This window comes from Danio aesculapii, chromosome 2, assembly GCF_903798145.1.
Source record: "Danio aesculapii chromosome 2, fDanAes4.1, whole genome shotgun sequence".
In the NCBI taxonomy this organism is placed as follows: Eukaryota; Metazoa; Chordata; class Actinopteri; order Cypriniformes; family Danionidae; genus Danio; species Danio aesculapii.
The window spans coordinates 12,087,923-12,114,833 of record NC_079436.1 but is presented as its reverse complement, the minus strand read 5'-3'; the positions used below and the strand labels follow the sequence as shown (position 1 = coordinate 12,114,833).

Genomic DNA, 26,911 nt, shown 5'->3' with positions numbered 1-26,911 from the left:
AAATGTTTTATCTTGTCATATTGTTAAATTATTATATTGTTGTTGTTTTATCAAATATAATGTATTTTTTTTTGTTACTCCTCAGCAATAAATCATAAACAATGTGCAGTTATTATAAAGAATAGTGATAAAATAAAATGGTGATTCATTAGTGTCAAGAAGCTTTATTTGATGTGTTTTTATTACAGCCGAGAGACACGCTGGATGTCCCTGTGTGACAGCGTCTGTTGATGACATCTACTTCGAGCACACCATCGGGTACATGAGAAATGTCACTTATATTTTCGATAATTAGAGGCTCATCTCAGTATCTTCTGAAAAACATCCTAAGCAGCATGTCATTTCACCTTGGGGAGTTCTGGTTTATTGTGCTATTATACTGAAAACTGTTAATTACCCTGCCAGTCTGTCTGTCGCAAAAACACAACACCAATCTAAAGTCATTTTGATTTGTGAAGAGAAGTCATACTCAGTTATATTCAGTAATACAGGCCTATTGGAAAACACCAATGGGAATGAATGTTTTATCATGAGTCACATTTAAAACACACATTTATTTTTTAGGGTTGGACAAGTGGTCAACATTAAAGCCAAAGTCAACAGAGCCTTCAACTCTAGCATGGAGGTAAGAGTGACATTTAAGCAATTTGAGCACTATGTATGTTTTTAAAATATACTTTGCTGTTATATATATATATATATATATATATATATATATATATATATATATATATATATATATATATATATATATATATAAATAACAATGGTAGCTGCGTATGATTAGGAATTCAGGCCCTTTTTGCATGTTGCCTGTATAATATTACTATATACCAGTAGTTTTATATAATTTACACATTAATTTTAAAATAAACATTTGTATTTACACAGTGTGTGTGTGTGTGTTATATATTTGTTATGTACAGTTGAAGTCAGAATTATTATCCCCCTTTGAATTTATTTTTCTTTTTTAAATATTTCCCAAATGATTATGTTTAGAAATGTGTTGAAAAAATCAGAGGAGCTAATAATTCTGACTTCAACTGTATATGTATACACAAAAATACATGAAAGAAAACTATAAAAAACAAAAAAAATCACCTGTACTGCATGTCTTTGGACTGTGGGGGAAACCGAAGCACCAGGAGGAAACCCACGCAAACACAAGTAGAACATGCAAACTCCACATAGAAATGCCAACTGACCCAGCCAAGGCTCAAACCAGCAACCTTCTTGCTGTGAGGCGATCGTGCTACCCACTGCACCACCGTGCATTAATATTTGAATGTAAATATAATTTGTATCATATACATGTATATATTTTTATCTAAATATACATAAACATTTTCCCAAATATATGCATGCATGTGTGTGGGTTTATATTTTCATCAATCAATCAATCAATCAATCAATCAATCAATCAATCAATCAATCAATCAATCAATCAATCAACTTTATTCATATTGCACCTTTTACAACCTGGAGGCTGTCCAAAGTGCTTTACAGTATTAAAACTAAATTACACCAAAATTACACCAAAAACAGTTTACAATTAAAACCGAAGACTGTAAAAAGATATGGACGTAGTATGCGTCAATACAATTTTGTTCTTTTATGGAGCCAGGAATTTAGATGAATTGCAGTTTCAGTCACTTCCGTATTTGCTTCACGAGGGAGAGCGGAAGGTTGCCAATTGATTAAAACTATTTAGATGCTAGGAACACAAGTGTCAATAGAACAATAAAACAGCATTTTTACTACCGAATATCAAAAGTAATTCTAAATAAATAGGTTTTGCTTTAAACAATGTCACGTTTGTGATGATGCGAAGTTTTAAAGAGTTGGTATTCCACCGTTTTAGACCTGCCACTGCAAAAGAACAATCACATCATTGTTTATACCTGGATCTGGGGACCTCCAGCAACAACTGACCTGCTGATCATATTAAATTTATTATGATTCATTAAAAATATGTGGGGCATCACGGTGGCGCAGTGCGTAGCACGATCACCTCACAGCAAGAAGGTTGCTGGTTCGAGCCCCGGCTGAGTCAGTTGGCGTTTCTGTGTGGAGTTTGCGTGTTCTCGTCGTGTTCCTCCGGGTGCTCCGGTTTCCCCCACAAGTCCAAAGACATGCGGTACAGGTGAATTGAGTAAACTAATTTGTCCGTAGTGTACTGTATGTGTGTGAATGGAGGAGTGTGTGGGTGTTTCCCAGTGTTGGGTTGCAACTGGAAGGGCATCCGCTGTGTAAAACAGATGCTGGATAAGTTGGTGGTCCATTCTGCTGTGGCGACCTCAGATTAATAAAGGAACCAAGCTGAAAAGAAAATGAATAAATGAATGAATAAATGAATAAATAAATATGTGTAACTACAAACATTACACATATATGTCAAAACAAACCTTTATTTTGGATGTGATTAATTATGATTAATCTTTGCTCAGCACACACGCACTATGCATGTGCACACATACACATACTGTATACACACAGTGTGTTCAGAGTAACTCATTACAAGTAATGCAAATTACGTCAGATAACCTTTTCAAGTAACTAGTAAAGCAACTCATTACTTTTTCTAAAATAGAAATGGTAGTTCCTTTTCTCATTAATGTTTTCCAGATTAATGTTTTAATGTAAGTGCAGATTGTGTTGCGTTTGATGTGCAAACATAATACTTATATACATAGCTTCAGTGTATTTTCTTTCTCAGTCAGTATCCTGTAACTTTGATAAAAACTTAATTGCAAACACAGGACAGTCAGTGATGAAGAGTTCTGAACTGCAATACACTAGGTGTGTTTAACAGTTAGCGAACACACCTAAAGTGTTTGCTGTGAAATGATAAAGCTGTTATGTTTTTTCAACACATGACTTCATTTACTTGCCATCTGTTTCATTGTTTATCCTCATCTTCCTTGCCTTTTTCCGCACTTGCTTTTCTCGCTATTGTTTTGTAAGCAGAATATATTAATTACAGTGTGTTTCGATGCTTGTGTGTGAGGTGGGGATAGAGGTCAGCTGTGAGGACCTTTACAGGGGCCGTCATTGGAGAGTCTGTCAGGCTTTTGCCACATTCGTAGCCAGACGCACAGATGCAAACAAGGTATGAAAAAACAACACGGTAATGATTCTATAATAAGAAGTATATGCAAATAACCTAGATGCAATTATTTTCTGTATGTCAGAGGTTCACTGAGCAGCTGAGCACTTTACAGTGTATAGTACTTCATTAAATGTCACCAGTTCCGAAGACACTCAAGTAAAATTCTTAGAGAATCTGATTTTAACGGGACTTAATTTTTTTTTTATTTAATTATTTTACCAGGAATGTCCCATTGAGATACAATATCTCTTCTACCAGGGAATCCTGGTCAAGATAGGCAGCATAGAACAGAGTTACAAAAAAAAAATAAAAAATACATATCACAAAACATAGACACACACAAAAATTATATAAACCATAATCAATTGTTGAAACGTGCATTGTTCTAAATTGACAGTCTTTACAATATTTTTAAATATAGCGACAGATGGTACGGATTGCATATGTTTTATATGTTGAAGCTCATTCCATACATTTGGAACATACTTAGATAATGCAGATCGACCTAACTCTCTGTGAAAAAATGGCATCTTAAGTAAGAGCATATCTGCTGATCTGGTATTACAAGTATTTGAACGGTACTCCAACAAATTTGATAATTACTACTAAAAAAGCTTTAAAAATGAAAACTAAAATATGTTGTTTTCTCCTTAACTGTGATGAGATCCATTTTGGCATTTTATATAAATTACAGTGATGTGTGTGGATCTTAAGGGACTATGATAAACAATATCCTGTTTTTTAAAACATTCAGAGGTGCGTGCATATAAAGTATATTACCGTAATCCAATTAGTCATGGGCCAGTATAAGATTCTAACATTTTGATAACCTTGGATAAAAATATCACAGTTTCACGGTATTGTGATTACTGCTTTAAAATATATTCTTTTTAAATGTCTGCGTTAAAAAACAAAAACTTTTCCCTTTTGAGCACAATATATTTTATTTTGAGAAACATTTATAATATTTTGGAGCAGTAAATATGTCAGGCTGAACAAATCAAATGAATCATTGACTTCTGCTGTCTACAGACAGTTACAAAAACACAGATTTCTTTATAATTTAAAACTGTTGTCCTAAAAAACTACAAAAAATGTAAATAAAAAAATCGTACACACCTTAGAAACGGTTCAGCAGAAAATTTTGCGGTGTACTTTGAAAACGGTTATTGTCCCATGCCTAGATCCAATACTAATAGAAATGTACTCTCAACTAAACGTTTTTGAGCTCGGAAGGGGAAACATTTTTTTTTTACTAAAATAACCTAATGTTGGTTTGAGTTTTTTTAAAAAAAAAAGCTATCGATATGAAAACTATAAGTCAACTTATCATCAAGCCAGACACCTAAACATTTATAAGATGCAACTTGTTCAATCTGTGCACCATTTAATGTTTTGATATTAAAAATGTGTATTGATAATCTAAATCGGTAAAGATAACGTATTTAGTTTTTTTCATTCAATACTAATTTTAAGCAAATAAAAAACTCTGCTGGCATTTCATTCCGCTGTGGTCGACCCCAGATTAATAAAGGGACTAAGCCGAAAAGAAAATGAATGAATGAATGAATACTCTAATTTTACTACTTTTAAGCAGTCGAGACACACATTTCACTCAAAAATGAAAATTCTGTTATTAAGTACTGACCTTCATGTCATTCCAAACCTTTGTTCATGTTCAGAACCCAAATTAAGATATTTCAGATGAAATTTGATATACTGCAATGGTCTTGAGAAGATCAAACTAAGTCCAGAAATGGAACCTAAACATTGTCAATACATTCCATGTGACTTCCATGTTGTGACTTCCATGTTGTGGTTCAACTGTAATAATACAAATCTCAAAGAACTATTTTTTTTATCAAAATTGGCATGAATAAACCTTTCATGTCTCCTTTCAAATAATCTATTCGATATAATGCAGAATTCAGTACAGTTAGTAGTCAAATGTGTAATTGCATTGCCAGTGGTGTCAAGTAACAAATTACAAATACTCAAATTACTGTAATCGAGTAGTTTTTCTCAGGAGTTTTAAAAATGTGTACTTTTTCTTTCTCTTGAGTACATTTTTAGTGCTGTATCTGTACTTTTACTCCACTACTTTTCTTCAACCTGCAGTCACTACTTTATTACTTCATGTGTATGGGAATTAGAAAAATGAGTCTAATCAAATCGCACATGGAACGTAAATTGCATCCATACTGAACTACCTTAAGACATGCAGCAAACTCTTGGACGAAACTAAAACTAATGAAAGCATTAAAAGTGTCCAAGAAGATACTTTACACCAGAGGTGCCCAAATTCAGTCCTGGAGGGCCAATGTCCTGCAGAGTTTAGCTCCAACTTGCTTCTGCTAGAAGCTTTGGATACCTGGTAAAAGCGTGATTAGTTGGTTCTGGTGCATCTACTGTAATTGTGAAGTGAGCTAAAATCTGCAGGACACCGGCCCTTCAGGATTGAGTTTGGGCACCCCTGCTTTCCACGCAATGACCCAAAGACTGTTTAGATTGCATGCCACTGATTAGAAGATGTCGACTGTATGATGACTGAAATGGCCCTAAGCAATAACTAAAGCACTACAGAATGTTTCGTTTACACACACATTCACAAATGACATGAAAACGCATCAACCTTTTCCTGTGTAATACTCACTACTCTTTAGTACTTTTAAAAGAGCTACTTTTTACTCATACTTTGAGTGATATTTACAACAGATACTTTCACTCTACTTGGACTACAGTTTTGGGCAAGTACTGTAATGGTACTTTTACTTGAGTATGATTTTTCAGTACTCTTTGCACCACTGTGCCCATTCTAAATGTGGTGGAGTAAAGAGTAAATGTACTAAATACTTGTAACTAAATGTCCAGATACTAAAATGAAGTAAAGTAGAGAGTAAAAGTTGCTAATAGTTTTGATGTAGCCAAAAATGTACTCTATAGGTGAAAAGTAACTGGGCATTGAAAGGACAGTTCACCCAATAATAATAATAAAAAACATTTATTCACCTATTGCTTGTTTAAACTTGTTTTAGTTTTTTATTCTGTTGAATACAAAAATATGACTTATTTCAGGTACATTTCAAGCGTTCTCACTTGTTTTCCTTAAACAGGAATGATAAACAGTACAATAAATGTATGATTTCCAGTAAACTGAATCCATTATTATTGTGAAATAATTTAGAGTGCTTACACATGATAGAGAACATCTGATTCTGTTACTAATTGTTGTTTAACTTATCGTCAAAGCATAACAGAGTTGACCATAACAGAGTTGACATTTTATGCCACCATTTTATGCTTTAGATCAAGATGTTAACCTCAAACCAGATACCACATGGCATGTCTAAAACAGAAGTTTTAGTTTGTTATATTATTTTTTAAATAAGAGAAGGAGAAATTCACTTTAACAGTTTACAATAACAGTAGACAATTCATTTACTATTGCTTAATCTTGAACATTTTGTGTAAATTTAATGAGAGAAGGATATTGTCATGCCTCAATGCCTTCCTCCCATCAGAGGAAATGAATTTGAGTAAGTCACATGATTTTTCTATCAGAGCTTTAACGATTATAATGAAAAAGTTAATATTTTTGGGACAAAATGTCCCTAAATACACATACAAACATTATTTTGTATATGCTGTATATAAATAATGTTGAAAATCAAAATTTTTCAAAATAGCTGTTGTGTTCAACAGAAAAAAAATAATAATTCAAAAAGATTTAGAAGAAGATATGGGTAAAATTTGTAATAAAGTTCATATTTCTAATACCGCATTTCATGGCCAGTGACTATCATTACTATTATTATGTGAAATGTGAATTATATTAATATATTTACAATATTTCTGTTTACTATTGTTTTTTTTATGACACCAGCGATAATAGAATACAGTTTAATAACCATTACATTTTGCCTTGTTACTTTTCATCCACCCTGGCTACATGTTAGCTGAATGCATTTTCATTTAGATTCTTAATAATCAGGTAGTGTGTAGATAAGAAGTGTGTGTGTGTGTTTGACCGTGACCGCAGGTGCATCTGAAGCAGGTTGTGCCCTGTACACATCAGGAGCAGCTGGAGCACAGTTTAGCAGCCGAGAGGAGGAGGATGAGACTCGTTCATCATGACACCATGCAGGACTTGCTCAACAACAAAACCTTCCAGAGAAGCTTCAGTGAGGGTGAGTGTCGTAAGAAATGGAGCCACTTCCCTTTTAGCTAAGGCTGTGTTCAAACTCTACACAGTCACAGAGTGAATCTATGCACATGTGATGATATCTTAGACAGAGTGAGTTATTTAAATCAAAACGTCAATTCAAACTGTGTGTATATACTATATATAAACAATTGAAGTCAAACATTTCCTATAATATTTTTTCTTCTGGGAAAAACCTTTTTTTTTTTAGTTTGGCTGAAAAAAAGCAGTTTTTAACCCTTTTAACCCCCAAAGAGATATTTTTCTTTGATTGTCTACAATCTAATTATCCTAACTTGACTAGTTAACATAATAACCAAGTTAAGCAGTTAAATAGCACTTTAATAGTGGTATCTTGCAAAATAAGTAGAAAAAATGGCAAAAATAAGACAAAATAAATTATTTATTAGAAATTAGTTATTAAAACTATTGTCTCTAAAAATGTGTCTGTTAAGCAACACTTGGGAAATAAAATTTCACAGCAGGGCTATATACATATATATGTATATATATATATATATGTATATATGTATATGTATATATAACCAATCTCATAGTTCTCACTTTTTTCTCATATTTTTTGTCCCTGCATGGAATTAAATAAATAAATAAATGAGCATATAAAAAGTGTTTTCTCACCACAAAATCTTCAAAATTCTGTATTTAGTTGCATTGCAAGAAGTCAGAATGGCTAGAAAAAGAATTGTGAGGTACAAAGTTGCAGTAATGTTTTCATTTTCATTGTGAAGATAAGCTTCTATCATAATGTTACTAAATGAGTCATTCTGGGAAATTTTCTTACCCCTTGGTTTCGAGTGAGGTCCTGAAAAATCTTCGTTCGAAGGACTATTCACCCCTTCCCCTTAGCCCTACACCTTCAAGCTAAAGAGAATTGGGACACCCCTACCCCTTGGTGTGTTTTGGGATTGGGCCTTAGCATTGCAGTCAGTGAACATCTGGAGTTCCTGAAGCCAGCCCCCAAAGGCGAGTCGATGAATTGCAGTTTCAGTAACTTCCTTATTGGCTTCATGAGGGAGAGCGGGAGGTTGCCACTTGGCCATCAGTCTAGTTTAGTTTTTGGCCCTTCATAAGAAAAGGTTTGGGCACCCCTGATTTAGAGTAATTTGTGTCAAACATGATGTTGAAGGCTTTATATAAATAAGAGGTAAAAACCTTCTCGTTATTTCTCTGTGTTAACTGTTCTTAAGATCAAAAAAGTAATGAAAAACCAAGATGTGTATATTTTAACAGCAAAACAAAACAAAAAAATGCCATGAATTGTGAATATTTGATGCCAACTCATAATCAGATTTTTTTTTTCCAGAAATTTTTAGTGAACTATTTCCATATAATACTACATCTTATATAGACAATCATTTGATTTCCTCCAAATGTCTCTTTAGTGTCTTGAGGAGGTGCTTTATTGTTTTTGAGGCAGAGAACCGTGATAAAGATGAAGCTGTGCCCACTGAAAGAACAAGAGTGGAAAGTGTAGAGCTGGTACTTCCTCCTCATGCCAATCACCAGGTCAACACATTCGGTGGCCAGATTATGGCCTGGATGGAAAATGTCGCAACTATTGCTGCCAGGTATGTGTCTGCTTGCTTACAAAAGTACATTTTTTTTTATGCAGCAGTTAATATTTAGCTCATTTACCCTTATCATGCACTAGATCAGGGTTCAAGGTTTGTAATGTTGTCACATTATGACAGTTTATGAAAAGATTTGCTTGAAACAAAAAGTCCAAAAGTTCAATGATTATAAACTGATACATAAAGTTTAAAAAGGTTGGACGTCTCACAACTATTTTACTTGAAATTATTGTTAAACTATTTTACTCAGAAAGTATAACATGCAACTGCAATTCAGAATTTCACAGAATCCTGAGGTTTTTTTCCTGAATTGTAAGATTAAAATTCCACAAACAATTCGGAATTCTGCCTCACAATTCTATTTTTTAATTGAGTTTATTTCCCACTGTTTTTGTTCGATTAATTCAGTTCACAATGTAGATAAGAGTTTCTGAATTCTGTCTACACCTATAAATTCTGAGTCTTTACTCTGAGTTTTGAGTTTACATCTTGATGTTTACTGTTGTCTTTATTGTTCTGAATTTACATCTTGCAATTCTGAATTGATTGCAGGAATATATTTCCAGGTATATATCGTACAATTGTATCGTACAATTCAGACATTTTTCTTGGAGTTCATGTCTCTCAATTTTTTTGTTGCACTAAATAAGACTTGTAAATGAAAAGCTATACTTAAAACAAAGAACATAAGAAAAAGTTTGTAAAATAAGGAAGATTTTCTATTGTCTTTAAGGTGTGTGCCCACTGAAGCATTTAAAAACAGTGCTGGTGCATGTCAGATGTTTAGATAAAAATAAACAAATTTAGGCAGTTTATATACACTATAAAAATGCTTAATTTATTTGTTTTGGAACACATGAATGAATTAAGTTAACTTTTTTTACAAACTTAAGTGAATTGAAGTTGTCCTCTCAAAAACTCAAGAATTGTTTTGCTTTAACTCAATTTGCATACATAATTTAAACAAACATCAAATGTAATTTTTTTTAATGTACTGTATGAACAAATCTCTCTGTAAAATCCTTCACAGTTATGGACCTTAATGATATGAACCCATCTAGAAATTTTGTGTTTAAAAGATGTCTACTCAAGTGTTTAACTTTGGTTTGAGATGTGAGGTGGGGGCACAAAGTGGGGGAAACTGGAATTTACATACATTTAGGGAGTATGATGATAAAAATTCATAAAAATTTTGTTTGATTTAACAAATTTATTTTCAGACTAACCTAAAAAAAAAAAATATATATATATATATATATATATATATATATATATATATATATATATATATATATATATATATATATATATATATATATATATATATATATTGTAATATAAATTGCACAAAGACAGAAGAATAACTAATATTCAGGCTAATATTATTAAATATTTGATTCTTATTTTAATAAGCATATTTCTTGCACATACACACCCCTCTAGTTAATAATTAAATGTATGGTATGTATGTATGTATGTATGTATATGTATATGTATATATATATATTTATATATATATATATAATGTACATTTCTAGTACATTTTTTTTTTTGTCTGTGCAGCACAAATTACTAAATGATAAACTAACATCAACAGGTGTAGATATTCTGTTCAGAAATATGATTGACCTGACCTGAGCTAATACGCAGAATCAACCAACTCCCTTCTTTTTTCATCCATGTTGACAGTAAAGTCATCTGTTGCTGGTTGGCATTTCATCGCTGACTGAAATGATCCCTTTAACCACAATACTAGCACATTACAACTTCCACTATTTTACACTTATTTATATAGCACCTAAAGTATTATATAAAATATAGCATTGTATATGATACTTTACAGGTTTTTATATAGCATATATAACACCTCAAATCCCTTAATGATCCACTAAAAACTGATGAACATTTCTTTTCACTTTTATATTTTGATGGATCAAGACATCAAATTTTGTCAAAGTTTTATATTTTTTAAATGAATAAAATTCTAAATTATTAGCACTCCTGTGAATTTGTTTTCTTTTTTTAAAAATATTTCCCAAATTATATTTACCAGATGAAGGGATTTTTCACAGTATTTCCTATAATATTTTTCCTTCTGTAGAAAATCTGATTTGTTTTATTTAGGCTAGAATAAACCTAGTTTTCACTTTTAAAACAATGACTTGCCTAATTTAGAACAACTTGCCTAGTTAACATAAGTCAACTTTTAAGTGTCGCTTTAAGCTAAATAATATTACCTTGAAAATATCTAATAAAATATTGTGTACTGCTTATGAACTAACATCAACAGGTGTACATATTCTGTTTAACAGAAAATATGATTGACCTGACCTGAGCTAATACACAGAATCAACCAACTCGCATATCCTTTTTTCATCGATGTTGACAGTAAAGTCATTTGTTGCTGATTGGAATTTCATCGCTGACTGAAATGATCTTTTCAACCACAGTACTTTTACAACAGTTGTAATGTTGCACATTACAACTGTCACTATTTTACTCTAATTTACTACTTTACAGGTTTTGTATGGCATATATAGCACCTCAAAACCCCAATGACAATTAGAACAATTGAAGAATCTTTTTTTGCTTTATATTTTGATGGATCAAGACATCAAATTTTGTCAGTTTTGTATTTTTCACATACAGTGTGAATTTGTATTCTTTTTTAAATATTTCCCAAATGATATTTAACAGATCATCACTGTATTTCCTATATTTTTCCTTCTGGAGAAAATTGTTTTATATAGGCTAGAATAAAAGTAGTTTTATTTTGTAAAACAATGACTTGCCTAGTTAAACTAATAGTTAACTTTTGAATGTCACTTTAAGCTAAATAATATTATCTTGAAAATATCTAGTGAAATATTGTTTACTGCTTTGTGCAGCACAAATTACTAAATGATAGACTAACATCAACAGGTTTAGATATTCTATCTGACAGAAAATATGATGGTCCTGACCTGAGCTAATACACTGAATCAACCGACTCACATATCCTTTTTTTTCATCCAAAGTCCACTTCTGTGTCTCAAAGACATCCAAACATAGACGGCTTGACTAAAACAAGTATAACTATACCCCAAACACACACTAGTCATCAAATAAACAAATTAGACAGATTTCACACGTGTAGACATTCATTCCTGACGTCTATTTTTGGACTGTTATCTATAAATTTTCACTGATAGCCCCAATTTACCATTTTTTTATCCAAAATGTGGTCCATATGTTCCCAATGTTTAGAGGTCTGTCCCACATCTTTTTTTAAAACACAAATAATGTTTGATTTTTAAATTTTTTTTTTTAATAAATTAAAAAAATTGTTGAATAAATTTAAATAACCAGTTGTAAATCTGTTGAAATAAATCTGCACCAAGTGATTTGTTTCAATAGTAAATACACCAGCATATGAATAAAAATGTCTAGCGATGAATATATTAAAAACTAAATGAATATTTATTTGTTTCTCTTTTAACAGTCGTTTATGCAATGCGCACCCTACTCTGAGGGCCATAGACATGTTTCACTTCAGAGGCCCTTCTCAGGTTGGAGATCGGTTGATTCTGAAAGCCATTGTCAACAACACCTTCAAGAACAGGTGGGCTTGTATTAATACGCACCCAAGAGCTGTGTTTGGGTTTGAATGAGTAATGTGCCACTGCTTATTGTGTTGTCTGTGGATTTGCAGTATGGAGGTTGGCGTCTGTGCAGAGGCGTATATTGGAGAGGAGCCTCTGAGGCACATTAACAGCGCATTCATGACATTTGAGGTGCTGGATGACAAAGGAAGGCCACGTCCACTGCCTCTGATAAAACCTGAACCTCAGGTGAGGAGTCTGAATCTGCATTCACATTGAGACCATAGTACAATATTCAGAAAATCCTCATTCATGTCATAGAGATTCAAAGGGAAATGAGACTCAGGGTGTTTATTACTGCACTGTAAATTAAGTCGGTTAAGTTAACCGAATTGTTTTTACAAATTAAAGTGGATTGAACATAAAACAATTAAGCTGCCCCCCCGAAAAAAAAAAAAAAACTCAAGGACTGTGTTGTTTCAGCTCATTATAAATAAGTGCAAGTGTACTAGTTTACTAAGCAAAAAAAATAAAAACTGCTCAATTGAATGTAACTGTCTAATTTGTATGTATAAATATATAACATAAATGATCAAACGTGAAAGTTAATTGCCATTTTGAATTTTTCACAGGAGGGACAGAGGAGATATCAGGAGGCTCTTGCTAGGAAGAAGATTCGACTTGATAGGTAGCAAACCTGGAGCTTATTCTGTCATAAACAACACTATATAGTTTGAGAAGAGTCAGCTAAACTGCAACACCCTCACGTCTTCCACAGATGGCGCTGTCGCTTTATATCACTGCTAATAATGCATCTATTATATAAAATACAGATTTGACGTTTTTAAATTACATAATACTTATGTGATACATTATACTATATTAAGTATACTTAATCATTGAAATGTTCATTAGTGATTCTAATATTTTATAGTATTGTTATAATAATTGTAAAATATTTTACTTTCATATTTAATGTATATTTTTAAATGATAGATTTTAATATTTCAATTTGTACTATTTTCTCACTCTACCATATTTCTTCAGCTAAACTGGTTTCATATATCTTCATTTAAAACAAAAACATTGCAAAAAAAGATTTAGTTCACCAAATATCAATGTCAATTTTCCTCAGGAAGTACATCATCTCATGTAAGCAGACCGAGGTGCCACTTTCTGTCCCATGGGACCCCAGTAACCAGGTAATTTTCCTCATATTTACAAAGAAAAAAAACTTCGAGATTATTTAGACTTTAAAAGTCCAGATTATGTAACTTACAAAATGTTATAAATACATTTAAACAAGAGGCACAGAACTATGAAAATATGTCTTCCCATAAATAGTTTTAGACTGGATTGGGTCATTTTTGAAAATATTTAGGTAAATTTGTGCCGTTGCCACAATCTAATATGGAATTACTCACTTAAGTGCATTTTTAAGTGTTTTAATGTTGTTTAAAGTCCTTTCTGCCAGTGTTAGGGAAAATTACTTTTGAAAGTAATGCATTACAATTGATTTACTCCCCAAAAAAGTAACTAGTTCCATTACTTAGTAACTTTTTATGGAAAGTAATGCGTCACAATGCTTACCTGGCTGAGGCATGATCTCTTTCAGAATTTGCAAATAATTTTTTTAAGAGGAGCTCTGCAATTAACAATCCACTCTACAACCTTCAGTTACATTTAATTAAGCACATTAAAACATTATCATTTAGGGTAACGTTACCTTCTGAGAACTTCCTTAACTCAGAGCTATCCGTGCCATATACAGTATACAGATTAATGAAATGGAAAAGCAATGGGTTTGCCTTTTGTACCTTTTGTCTTATTAGTTTCATAAAATCCACTGTTAAGACAATCTCCTTTTCTTTTCTTCGATGCATTCAAAATAATGAGAATACTTCTATCACAGAAATCTAAGGCTCTGGCCTGCGATCTTGATTTCTGTCTGTTCGGGTGGTGATTCATTGTGACTAATTTTAATTCAGCAATTTTTTTTGTTTAAAAAGCTAATTAATTCAACTAAAAAGTAACTTGCAACAAGTAACTCAAATATTATTACTTAATGTTTTATTAGATTAGATTAGATTCAACTTTATTGTCATTACACTTGTACAAGAACAAGGCAACGAAATGCAGTTTAGGTCTAACCAGCAGTGCAACAGCAGCAAGTGCAGGACACAGGTATAAGTTATAAAGTGCAGTTATAGAAAAACTATAGTGATATTTACAGATGGATGTACTATGAACATTATATACAGGTTGTATTAGCTATTAACAGAGATTTACAATAAATGAATATATGTACAGGTTGCTATTAATAATCAGAAGTGTGCAAATAGATAAACATAATTACAAATGTATATGCACAGTGGGTGTGTACATAATTACAAATGTCCATGTACAGTGGCTAGGTACAGTTCAAGTAAATGAATCAGTGCAATGTAGTGCAATGCAATGAATATGTGCAATTTAAATGTGCAAATGTTAAAAAGTGCAGTGATTGTGAGTAATATAAATTAGAGGAGAGTGGGGGGTGTATTAGGGGGAAAGTAATGCATTACTTTACTCATTACTTAGAAAAGTTATATAATTATACGATTTTCGTTACTTGTAATGCATTACTTGACACTGCAGCTAAACTAGAGGCTAAAAGAGAGAGCTAAAGAATCTTTAAAGAACTATACAGAGACTTTACAGGTTTTTGTTTGGGATATATAGCACTTCAAAACCCTCAACGATCACCTAGGAACCATTTTTGTTTTATATTTTGATTTTATATATTTGGATTACTGTTATAAAACATAAAAATTCATCAAGACATCAAATTTTGTCAAAGTTTTGTAATTTTCATGTACATTATGTAAGAAAAGTCACAAAGTGCCTTGAGAGAGTTGTTGGTCAGTTAAAACTGTAAAGCAGTGACTCTTAATCCTGGTCCTCATGGCAGTTTCTCTTACAGCTTCAGAGGTTTGTTCCAATCGACTTAAAGTGCCCTGTGAAGTGGACACTGCCATGTGTATCCCTAACCTCTGCCATGTTCAATCCAGTTCAAAAGAAGGTTTTAAATTAAAGAGTGCGAGATGTGACTTCTATGCAAATGTCATGATTACGATTAATTAACCCTACGTACTTCAAATATTGATGCTGCAAACTTTTTTTCTTTTAAGTGAAGTAAACTTAAAGTTCTGCTAATTTGCCGTGTGCAAGGATTAGCAGTGAACACTATTTAGGGAACATGTTGATGTGAACACAGCTCCTTGGTGCACTCTTCTAACGAGCTGGTTATCTAAATCAGGTGTGTTCAACAAGAAATGTTTGTAGAATATGCAGCATTGAGAACCACTTCTGTAAAAACATAATGGTATCGGCTACATTTAATGTGAATACTATATATAGTTTTATATAATTTTTGCTTCGTATGTTACTGTTGTTAAGAAAAATGATGTTCACAACAGATTGTGTTTTAATATTTCAGGTATACTTGAGCTACAATAATGTGTGGGCCTTGAAAATGCTCGCAGCCAAAAACAACTGGGACCTCATCTCAAAGAAGAACCGTGTAAGCATTGCTCTCCATATGTTGGCCTGATATTTTAGATTTACATTCTTTAATCAGATACTTTTTGTTTTGCAGGTGAGTCTGTATACGGTGGAGGAGAGTCAGAGTCTGTGTTTCAAGGTGGAGGCAGAGATGGAGATCCCAGCACAGAGGGCCTTCACCCTGCTCTCAGATCTCAGCCGCAGACAGGAATGGGACGAACACTATACGTGAGAGTCACTGTTTATACCATAGGTCTCAAACTTGAATCCTGGAGGGCCGCAGCTCTGCACAGTTTTGCTTCAACCCTATCAAACACAGCTGATCTAATCGAGGTGTTCAGAGGAGTCATGAACACCTTCAGTAGTTGAATCAGCTGTGTTTGATCAGGGTTGGAGAAAAACTGTGCAGAGCTGCAGCCCTCCAGGATTCGAGTTTGAGACCTATGGTTTATACCAGACTGGACCACAAAACCAATCTTATGTTGCACAAGTATATTTGTGGGAATAGCCAGAAATATTTTGTGATTCAAAATTATTATAGATTTTAATTTAATGCAAATAATTAGAAGATTATTTAAAGAACATGTTCAATGAAGATTTTTTTTTGTTGTAATTTATTAAAATATAACAAACAAATGCTGCATCCCAATTCACGGACTTAAACTACGCCCTTAAAGTGTGTACTTTTTTGTAAAGGAAAAATATACAGTTGAATTCAGAATTATTAGCCCCCCTTTGAATTTTTTTCTTTTCCAAATTATGTTTAACAGATTCAGGAAATTTCCACAGTATGTCTGATAATATTTTTTCTTCTGAAGAAACTCTTATACGTTTTATTTTGGCTAGAATAAAAGCAGCTTTTAATTTTTTATACACCATTTTAAGGTCAAAATTATTAGCACCTTTAAGCTAGTTTTTTTTCTGACTGTCTACAGAACAAACCATCATTATACAACAACTTGCCTAATTATTCTATCCTTCCTGATTAACCTTATTAACCTAGTTAAGCCTTTAAATGTCACTTTAAGCTGTATAGAAGTGTCTTGAAAAATATCTAGTCAAATATTATTTACTGTCATCATGACAAAGAGAAAATAAATCAGTTAATAGAAATTAGTTATTAAAACTATTATGTTTAGAAATGTGTTGAAAAAATCTCTCCATTAAATAGAAATTGGGGAAAAATTAAACAGGGGGGCTAATAATTCAGGGGGGCTAATAATTCTGACTTCAACTGTATACTTTTGAGTGTGTAAGAAAAGAGTTTGCAAGCTTTGGGACATACTACTCCATTAACAGATTGTTATGTTGCGTAGTAACATCCACTGTCAATCATCTCGACACATCATCCACATTTCTTTCATATTTAATTACCTACTGTAGCGAATGAGCTCAAAGTGAATTGAAGATTAATTTAAAAGGGGCTTCAAAAGAATCGACTCTTTAAATCCACACAAACGAATTGTCAAGCTATCGTTAGAATGGACAGTTGACTTCAACTACGGCTGTTGCTATCAAAAATAAACTCCCATTTATGTTTAAGCAAGGTAACAAGATCGAAGTTTAAGACATTCGATTCATAAACATGCACAAGCACCTTTCTTTATACAAAACGAAACTTTGACTAATCTAACAGGAACTGAAGTCTAACACAAACACACATTCATACAGTTGTAGAGAAGAGCAAATGAGGAAAAATAAGAGTTTGAGAGAGTTTATTGATGAAAAAAAAAATCCTTGGATTTTGTAAGACCAAACCAAGCAAGCCCAAAATAATAAATTTTACCCTTCTATGGTTTCTTTAGTGTTACGTTTAATTTACACCTGTTCAGTGGTAATCTGAAGGCGTTACTTGCGTTTCTTTTGTGATGTGAAGAACTCTGTTGAGCTAATGTTGCCACATGGTTGGCTGCTTTCTTTGTTCTCGTGAGGCTTGGAGTGGGGTGGAGTCTGGATTTTCAGTTGAGGTGGCAAAAACTGTAATCGTGTTGACTTTTGGTTTCACGGCACACTAAACTTGAGCAGACTCTCGACGGTAAAAAAAAAAGAAAGTTATCGAAGATAGGAATGTTTAAGCTGTGCGGTTAACCCATTTTATCAGTGTCCACGCCTGCTCCCTGGAGTTCTCAGAGTGGTCTCCTGGGGTTCTTCCGGATCCTAGTTCAGAATCTAGTCTGAATCCTCTTGGGGCGTGGCCTTAGTCACCAGCTTTATGAGGGTGGTTTCGACCCATCTTCAGGAGCCGAGTTGCCCACTGAGAACTTAACTTTAATGAGGCACGTTTCATAGTCTTTTGTTCCAAAGCGTGGTGATTTGCATAGGCATTCTGTGTGTAAACTGATGCAAAAGTGTTTAAAGTTTCTTAAAATGTTAATATGTTGCACATGTATTAACATAAAATGTAAACAATTGTTCATTACACAAAATTAGCTTTGCAGGTACATTAAGCATGAACCATCTAGATCTTGTTTACCTGTGGTAAACATTGATTGCAGAAGTATTAAAATCATAATATTAACACATGAGCAATAGACTTTTTTACCATTTTACTGTATATATTACAAACATGCTCTGTTTTATAAATGTTTTAAACCTATAAAACTTATAAAAATCACAAAGAGTTGGTACAGATCTTTAAATAAATGATTTGTGGACATTTGTATACACAGACATCCCATGTTAGGAAAAGTCATTTCTGGGTGGGACATACAGTAGATGATTTGAGGGACGTTGCGGGAGTTATGTACATGAAGTATGTATATGAAGAAGGGGGGGGGGGGAGTTGTGCGCGACGTATCTGGAGAGTGTGCGAGGGGGCCAGGGGATGGTGGGGTATGGGGCGAGGTTAGGGGTGGTGGTGGAGGGGTGCGTGACGTATTTGAGGACCGGGGGAGACGCACGAAAATTATCATTCATTTGCGGGCATGTGGGAGTCTCTATGCATATGCGAGAGACTTGGGACTCCCCGGAGACTTGAGATGTCTGGTATACATGTTATTATAAAAACATAGCGCCTGTCAATCAATCCGCACTCTTACGTCAGGTTACGGTGGGCCTCAAAATCACTGGGATTTGGGTCCTATTTTAACGTCAGTCTTGTGTATATCACTCCAATATAAAAGTGGACACACTAAACATACATATAGGTCTGTCCAAACAGCTTACAAAAGGTGATTTTCATCATAGGTGCCCTTTAAGTAAAGAACAATGTGCAACAAGCAGCTTGATATCGTAGGCAAAAAAAAACATCATCATTTTGAAATATTCTTTTTTTTTTTTTCAACTGATGAAGATGTTTTTGTTGTTTTTATTTTTTGCAGTCGATGTGAACTACTCGTTAAGGTGGATGAGGATGATTTCATCTATCGAGTTATTACTCCTTCAGTCAGTCAAGGAGGAAAAGTTCAGGACTTCATTTTACTGGCGTCTAGAAGGCCTCCCTGTGATAGCGGGTAAGGATTACTATGCTAGTGCAACAACATTAGCTTCTTATTTTACGTACTTGCCATGTCAGAATTATTGTAATTGTAAGAATCAGCCTTGTGAATGCAACTAACTAGAATTGTATTAAGCTAGAACACAGGCCGCAGCTCTGCACAATTTAGTTCCAACCCTAATTAAACACACCTGATCAAACTAATTGAGTGCTTTAGGCTTGTTTGATACCTACATATAGGTTTGTATACCTAACCCTAACCCACCCAGAAAAACAAAACAAAACAATGTTCTCAGCAGTAAAATGTAGATCTCATAATATTTCTGTTTAAAATTTTCTGTAATTGAGACATGCAAAAATACTCCAGTTGTTTAACAGTTTAATGTTTATGCACAATTGATCGAAAGTCTCTTAAGTTAATTAACATGAACTGACTGTTACCAAAGACTATTGACGTTATTCTTCAATGCGGAAGTGCGTGCATTTTTGCGATTGTTTTAGAACTTCAGATTCAGCTGCCTATGGGAGAAATGACTAGAAATAATAAACGTCAGAAAAGGTGAAATTACTTACTCTACAAACAAGTGTTTGCATGACACTACAGACAAAGTAGAATATTATAATAAGAAAATATTAGTTTGCAACACCAAGCAGCAAAACGAGCTGTTTTTGCCATCTAAAAATGAATGGAAGTGAATGAGACCGGAAGTCTCGAGCCAAAATGATTCAAATGGCTGCGCCCACTCGTACGCGGAGAATAAGGTGAAAAGAATACACAAGACATGTCACTCGTTGAATGGGAAAAAGTATAACTGTCAATATGGCAAACGAAGCCCCGCCTTCTAGTACAGGAGCCAATCAGCGATCGCTATATGGCGAATAAAGCCTGCCTTCAAGTACAGGAGACAATCATCAATCGCTATAGAATGCCAATTCTCCGGGGGAGGGGCTCAGACCAGAAATGAGTTTCTGCAGATTTTGTGTGAGTCAAACATTTATAAATTAAACTAAATAGACAGTTGTTGTTTAATTTTTATGGGTTATTCATAATATGAAATGCAGTGGTAAGCTTAGCAAGTAGTTTTAGAGAATTTGATGTTTCCCAATTCAAACAGAATGACCGAGCATACTGCTCGAGAGGCGTTTCAAAGATTGCTGCCAAGTGACTTGCCTTAAAGGGACTTTGTTGTTTCTAGCTGTTTCTATCCAAATCTGCAAATTTGAAATAGAATATCATGGAAAATTTATTCCTAATATACTGATATACTATATGCCACCTGTTGTGCTTTGCTGATGCTCCAGAAGAAAATGATGCACTTATAAATTAAGGGGTGTGAACTTTTTAACATAATGTTTGTTGCCAATTGCCAAATCTTTTTTTTTTAAATACTTGGCCTCAGGAATTACAAAAATATGTAGACGTTTCCCAGAGTATTAATCAAATAAAAAAAAGATTAATCTGAGGTTGTGAAAGGCTCTAAAAAGAACATTGTTGGCTGTCATCTGATAATTGCAGTAATTGTGACATGGCGCAAATTCAGCATAATCACTATACTTAATATATACCTATAAATTTGATTGTTTTTTAGGGATCCATATGTTATTGCATTAAGATCAGTTACTCTCCCCACTCACCCGCCCACAGAGGGGTTCAACAGGGGTGAGGTGGTCTGTGCCGGCTTCACCATTTATGAACTGTCACAAGGTGTCTCTAAGGTAGGAACATCATAAATAGTCCTATACTGACTGGCAACTGTATAAGGTACATCTGTTCAACTGCTCATTAATACACTTATCAAATCAGCCAATCACATGTCAGCAACTCAATTTATTTAGACATGCAGACATGCAATTTTTTTTTCTTTTTTAAATATTTCCCAAATGATGTTTAACAGATTCAGGAAATTTTCACTCTATGTCTGATAATATTTTTTCTTCTGGAGAAAGTCTTATTTGTTTTATTTCAGCTAGAATAAAAGCAGTTTTAAATTTTTTAAAGTCAAAATTATTAGCCCCTTTAAGTTATATATTTTTTCGATAGTCTACAGAACAAACCATCATTATACAATAACTTGCCTAATTACCCTAACCTGCCTAGTTAACCTAATTAACCCAGTTAAGCCCTCAAATGTCACTTTAAGCTGTATAGAAGTGTCTTGAAAAATATCTAGTAAAATATGATTTACTGTCGTCATGGCAAAGATAAAACAAATCAGTTATTAGAAATGAGTTACTAAAACTATTATGTTTAGAAATGTGTTTAAAAAAAATCTTCTCTCCGTTAAACAGAAATTGGGGAAACAAATAAACGGGGCTAATAATTCAGGGGGGCTAATAATTCTGACTTCAACTGTAAAGTTCATTAAGTGAACTTAAATGTTTTTTTTTTAACTTAAATGATTTTGGTGCCAGATGCACTTGTGTGAATATTTCCGAAACTGCTGATCTACTTGTATATTCACACAGATCCATCCAGGGTTTGAGGATAATGCAAAAAAAAAAGAGAAACACTGAGCAGCAGTTCTGTGGGTGAAAATACCTTGTTCAGATCAGAGCAGAATGGTCACACTGCTAGAAGATAAAAGTCTGCTGATGAACTCAAATAACTACTCGCTACAATCAAAGTCTGTGGAGAAGCATCTCCAGTATGTCAAACCTTAAAGCAGATGAGTTCCAGCAGCACAAGAAGAGCAAGACAGTGACACTCCTGTCTGCTAAGAACAGAAAACCGAGGAGACAATTCACACAGGCTCAGCACAGTTGGAAAAACAGCTGCCTAGTCTGATAAGCCTTAATTTCCGATGTAAAATTCAAGTGGTAGGGTTGGAATTGAACAAAAACAGCAAGAAAGCATGGATCCATCCTGGGATCAACAGTTCAGGCTGCTAGTGTAATGGTGTTGGGATTTTCATGGCACAGCATCTCCCTTTATGCCCATCTTGTAATGGCTTCATCTAGCAAGATACTGCTCCATTCATTCATTCATTTTCTTTTTGGCTTAGTCCCTTTATTAATTAGGGGTCGCCACTAATTGTCTAATTGAGTGTTGTGTTGTGTTGTGTTAATTTTTAATCTCAGACAAGGTTGAGCATTGACTTGCATTATATAAATCACCAAGGATCACAGATTCATCTAAAAGTTTTCTTTAATGTTCTATTTAACTAACTGTAAATTGAAATTTTCATGAACTATCCCTTTGAGGTACAGTAGTTTAAGAGATTAAGAGGTTCCAAATATCACAATACCTCATAAATACAAGCTGTACTTAAGAAGTATCCGGTGAGTACATGTTGAATCATGACATTTCCGGTTTCACCCCCAGATTTCCTACTACAATCAGGCTAGTCCAGAAGTGCTGCCGTACATCTCCACGGACATTGCAGGCCTCTCCTCCAGTTTCTCCTCAACATTCCACTCATGCAGCCAGTACCTGATGGACAACATCATCAGCACACCTGAAATCACCTCTCCTACATCATCATAACCTTCTCAACTCATTAGGACACGCCACAGCTCACATTTCAGTTTATTTGTTTTTAAAAGCAGAAACAACTAATGCTTTTCTAGAATTTTAGTTTTGCACTTCAAGCTACAGTATGTAACTTGTGGAGCTCTAGTGGATAGTACATAAATTGACATGCTTCTTATGCCATGGTCACGCTAGAGTTTGAGCTTGCGAAATTCTGTTGTACGGTGCTGCGAAAAGGGGCGGGATTAAACAAGATGATTAGACATTTAAAAAAGTGAGCGATTGGTCCATATTTTAAATTTCTGGCTAGAGAGAGGTCATGTTTTGATCTTGGATTTTTTTTCTCACGCAATCACGTGATGTGATTTCGCAGGTCAGAATTCACCAAGTTTGAACTTTGCAATGCAGTAAACCGCGAAACTTGTTGCACGAGCTTGTGTTTCCGGTCTGTCGCATTCACGTGCGTATGAATGGAAGTCCATGGAGGGAAAAGTGCAATGTGACCATGGCTTTAAAAACATGAAGTTTTTAATCTATATTCGGGAGGAGCACACTAAGATAATTAACAGGGCTAGTCCATCCTTAGCAAAACCACCATCATCCAATCATTTACAAGAAAAAAATGCTATTAGTAATACTATAAGTGATAGTCCGAAAAAGAGCAGTCAGTGAGTGATTAAAAACCAGTGACTAAAACCAGCGTTTTCAAAATGCTTAGTTTTCACAGATCAAAGAAGTTGGAGTAGTGTTGACAGTAGATGTAACCATAACAATATCTGTGTTACAAAATGAAAATGGGGGGTGACACGGTGGCTCAGCGGTTAGCACTGTCGCCTCACAGCAAGAAAGTTGCTGGTTCAAGTCCCATTCCCATTGCATGTTCTTCCCATGTTCACATGGGTTTCCTATAGGTGCTCCTGTTTCACCCACAGTTCAAAGACATGCAGTATCTGTGAATTGAATAAACTAAATTGGCCATAGTCTATGAGCGCGTGTGTGAATGAGTGTGTTTGGATGTTTCCCAGTGCTGGGTTGCAGCTGGAAGGGCATCCGCTGTGTAAAACATATGCTGGATAAATTGGTGGTTCATTCCGTTGTGGTGACTCCTGATGAAAAAAGGGACTAAGCCGACAAGAAAATGAATGAATAAATGAATAAAACGAAAATGCACTAGTCTAAACAGCACCTCTGTTTGTGGATACTAGAGTATTACAACATTTATGATAGGCCCACCATAGTCATTCAGGATAAGAAATATACATTAGCGCTTAAAGTTATAAACTGCAGCTTTAAGTCCATTATCAATATTAGTGATGGTATTCAAAATCGCTCCATTTCTTTTAAAATACCATGTTTGTATGATGTATGTTTTTGCCAGAGTGTGCTTGAATTTAATAGGCTGAGAAAGAATGACTAATAATAATGAGAAATAATACATAGAAAAAGTGAATCGGGTGCATTTCCTATAACATTTTCCTCAAATAAAACCAGTAAAACTAGTGGGAATTATTTTGTAAACACATCGTTCAAATGGTTTACTCATTTACTAAATCTGTCTCAAAGGGCTATTACGGAAACTTTGCATTACATTACATGCTTTTAATAATTGGTCTAATTCCTTTAATAATGAGATTGCATTTGGTACCCTTACAAAAGTAAATAACCGCTTTATATGATTTCATCAGCTAAAGCAAAGCAAGATAATTAATATACAATGCTTTCTGTGAAATGTCAATAAAAGGTACTTAAGTAACAAATACCTAATTTACATCATTAAAATTAAGTCCTAAAATAAGGAATAAACATAGAAATTGCTATGAAAATGTATAAGGCAGGTTGGTATTACAATGCAAACTGTACTACTTTGTAAATTCAAACATTGGGATCCATCATATGTTTACATCAAAGAAGTAAATTTTAGTTTTATAACACTAACATGTTCGTCTTTTCCTTGTCTCCTATAGCAGTATTATTTTTGCTGCAGGGATGTATACAAAAATGACCGTTTAATTTACAATTAAAAAAATCTAATCAAAATCAAACTTTGTTCCTGGAGGGATACAGCTTGAAGCTGCGGTCACACCAGAGTTTGTGTGTGCGAAATTCTGTCGTGCAGCGCTGCAAAAAGGGGCGGGATTAAACAAGATGATTAGACATTAAAAAAGAGAGATAAGCTGCGATCACACTTGACTTTTCCTCCCATGGACTTCCATTCATACGCACGCTAATGCGTCAGACCGGAAACGCAAGGTCATGCGTCAAGTTTTGCAGTTCGCTGCGGTGCAAAGTGCAAAGCTCTGACCTGCAAAATCGCATCACTTGACTGCGTGAGACCCATCGAGGATCAAAACAGGACCTCTCTGGACAGAATTTTAAAGCATGGAGCAATCACTCGCTTTTTTTATGTCTAATCATCTTGTTTAATCCCGCCCATTTTCGCAGCGCCGCACGACAGAATTTCGCACACACAAAGCCCGGTGTGACAGTAGCTTTAGTCTGAGGGCAAGACAATTCAAGGTACAAATGAGATTAATACCAAGACAAAAACAAGACGCTCAGAAAAGGAGTTGAGTATTACAGCAGGTAATACATCTTTATTTCTAGAGAAATGTTTACAATGTATAAGGTGTCAAAGCTGCTTAACATAGACGATGAAAATGGAATAAAAAGCTCTAACAATATTTCAGATTGTGAAATGTTTCAGCATGTCAAGCATGCTCTTCATATGTGATTACTCCTTTAGCTTGGTTTGGTTATTGACAATTTGACACAATCCAGGATAGTTTCGTTCTTCAGCATTAATATTAGTTAACATGAATATTAATCAAATGATGTCATTCCACTGTTGGCCTTCAGCCAATCATTGCATTGCTGATCAAGATTTCAAGAATCAATAGATTTGTCCTTCACAATAATCACAATGACATGCAGTTATCTCAGATCAGTTCATTTAGACATTTTAATCTGATTTGCAAACTTGTTTGAAGAACCAAATTAACCAGAGATCAGATATCAAGATTAACAGATCCAGGATCTGCCATGTGATTTCCAGGATCTGCCTCAGGAGAATAATGTAGAATGCTGATGTATTTCAAGCTAAATTAAAAATGTTTCAGGTCACTTTAATAGAAACACTGTTGAACATCAATTTATTTTAGCATAATGCAAATGTCCCTTCTTATGTCCCAACCAAAAAAGCCAGAGTCGACAGTGGCAAGGAACCAAAATGCCACCAATTAACAGAAGTGAAGAACAAAGCTTCAGAGAAACCAAACCAGTTCTTCTCTGGCCAAACGACATGAGCAGAGCTGCAGACTGGAGGTTTGAGAACAATGAGCATCAGCAATGGAAAAAGTTGGGTGTTCAGACTAGCTGATAGGATCAATCCAAAGACTCTAACTGTAAGTTCTTGTGCTTTCGACTTATCAACTACCATGACAGACATCTGCCTGAGTTATAGGCCAGATCGACGATTATATGAACATCGGGATACGGAGAAACAGGCTAACATCAGAGAAGATGCCATTCAAATGACAGTGTCTTTTTGGGAAGCATTCCCATCTTCGATTACCCTGACTAATAGACTAACAAGAGCAGTGCTTCTCAACCATGTTCCTGCAGCTCTGCACATTTTCCTTGTCTCCTTAACCAAACACACCTGATTCAGATAATCAGCTCTTTAGCAGAGACTGAAAGAGCTGTAATGGGTGTGAAAGACAAAGGAGACATCCAAAACATGCAGTGCTGGTGGTCCTCCAGGAACGTGGTTGAGAAACACTGCTATAGAGGATTGTATTTCACAGTTACACCTTAGTGTTATATGTGTATGTTAGTGCAAAGAGATGTGTGTTTAGTCTAGCTTAAACGGACAGAGTGTGTCTGCTTCCCGCACTGTCTAGGAAGGCTGTAGTACATATACTGCATCTTGTCCATGGAGTCTTTAAACCACATAATCAGAGAATATAATTCTGCAATGTCAA

General features: G+C 34.4%; 1 protein-coding gene across 3 annotated transcripts in view; it reads left to right on the top strand.

The window, feature by feature from the left end:
• The window catches only part of acot11a (acyl-CoA thioesterase 11a), a 30,242-nt gene extending 3,332 nt beyond the window's left edge, over window positions 1-26,910 (top strand). For all 3 annotated transcript variants that reach the window (XM_056472907.1, XM_056472895.1, XM_056472902.1), the window contains exons 3-16: window positions 189-258; window positions 565-625; window positions 3,008-3,109; window positions 7,149-7,296; window positions 8,749-8,899; window positions 12,384-12,503; window positions 12,594-12,732; window positions 13,116-13,171; window positions 13,619-13,685; window positions 15,962-16,045; window positions 16,121-16,254; window positions 19,347-19,478; window positions 21,052-21,178; window positions 22,785-26,910. In XM_056472907.1, the coding sequence (XP_056328882.1) occupies window positions 189-258; window positions 565-625; window positions 3,008-3,109; window positions 7,149-7,296; window positions 8,749-8,899; window positions 12,384-12,503; window positions 12,594-12,732; window positions 13,116-13,171; window positions 13,619-13,685; window positions 15,962-16,045; window positions 16,121-16,254; window positions 19,347-19,478; window positions 21,052-21,178; window positions 22,785-22,946 (1,553 nt within the window). In that variant the 3' untranslated portion in view covers window positions 22,947-26,910. The remainder of the gene's footprint in view (window positions 1-188; window positions 259-564; window positions 626-3,007; window positions 3,110-7,148; window positions 7,297-8,748; window positions 8,900-12,383; window positions 12,504-12,593; window positions 12,733-13,115; window positions 13,172-13,618; window positions 13,686-15,961; window positions 16,046-16,120; window positions 16,255-19,346; window positions 19,479-21,051; window positions 21,179-22,784) is intronic.
• Window position 26,911: the final 1 nt, after the last annotated feature.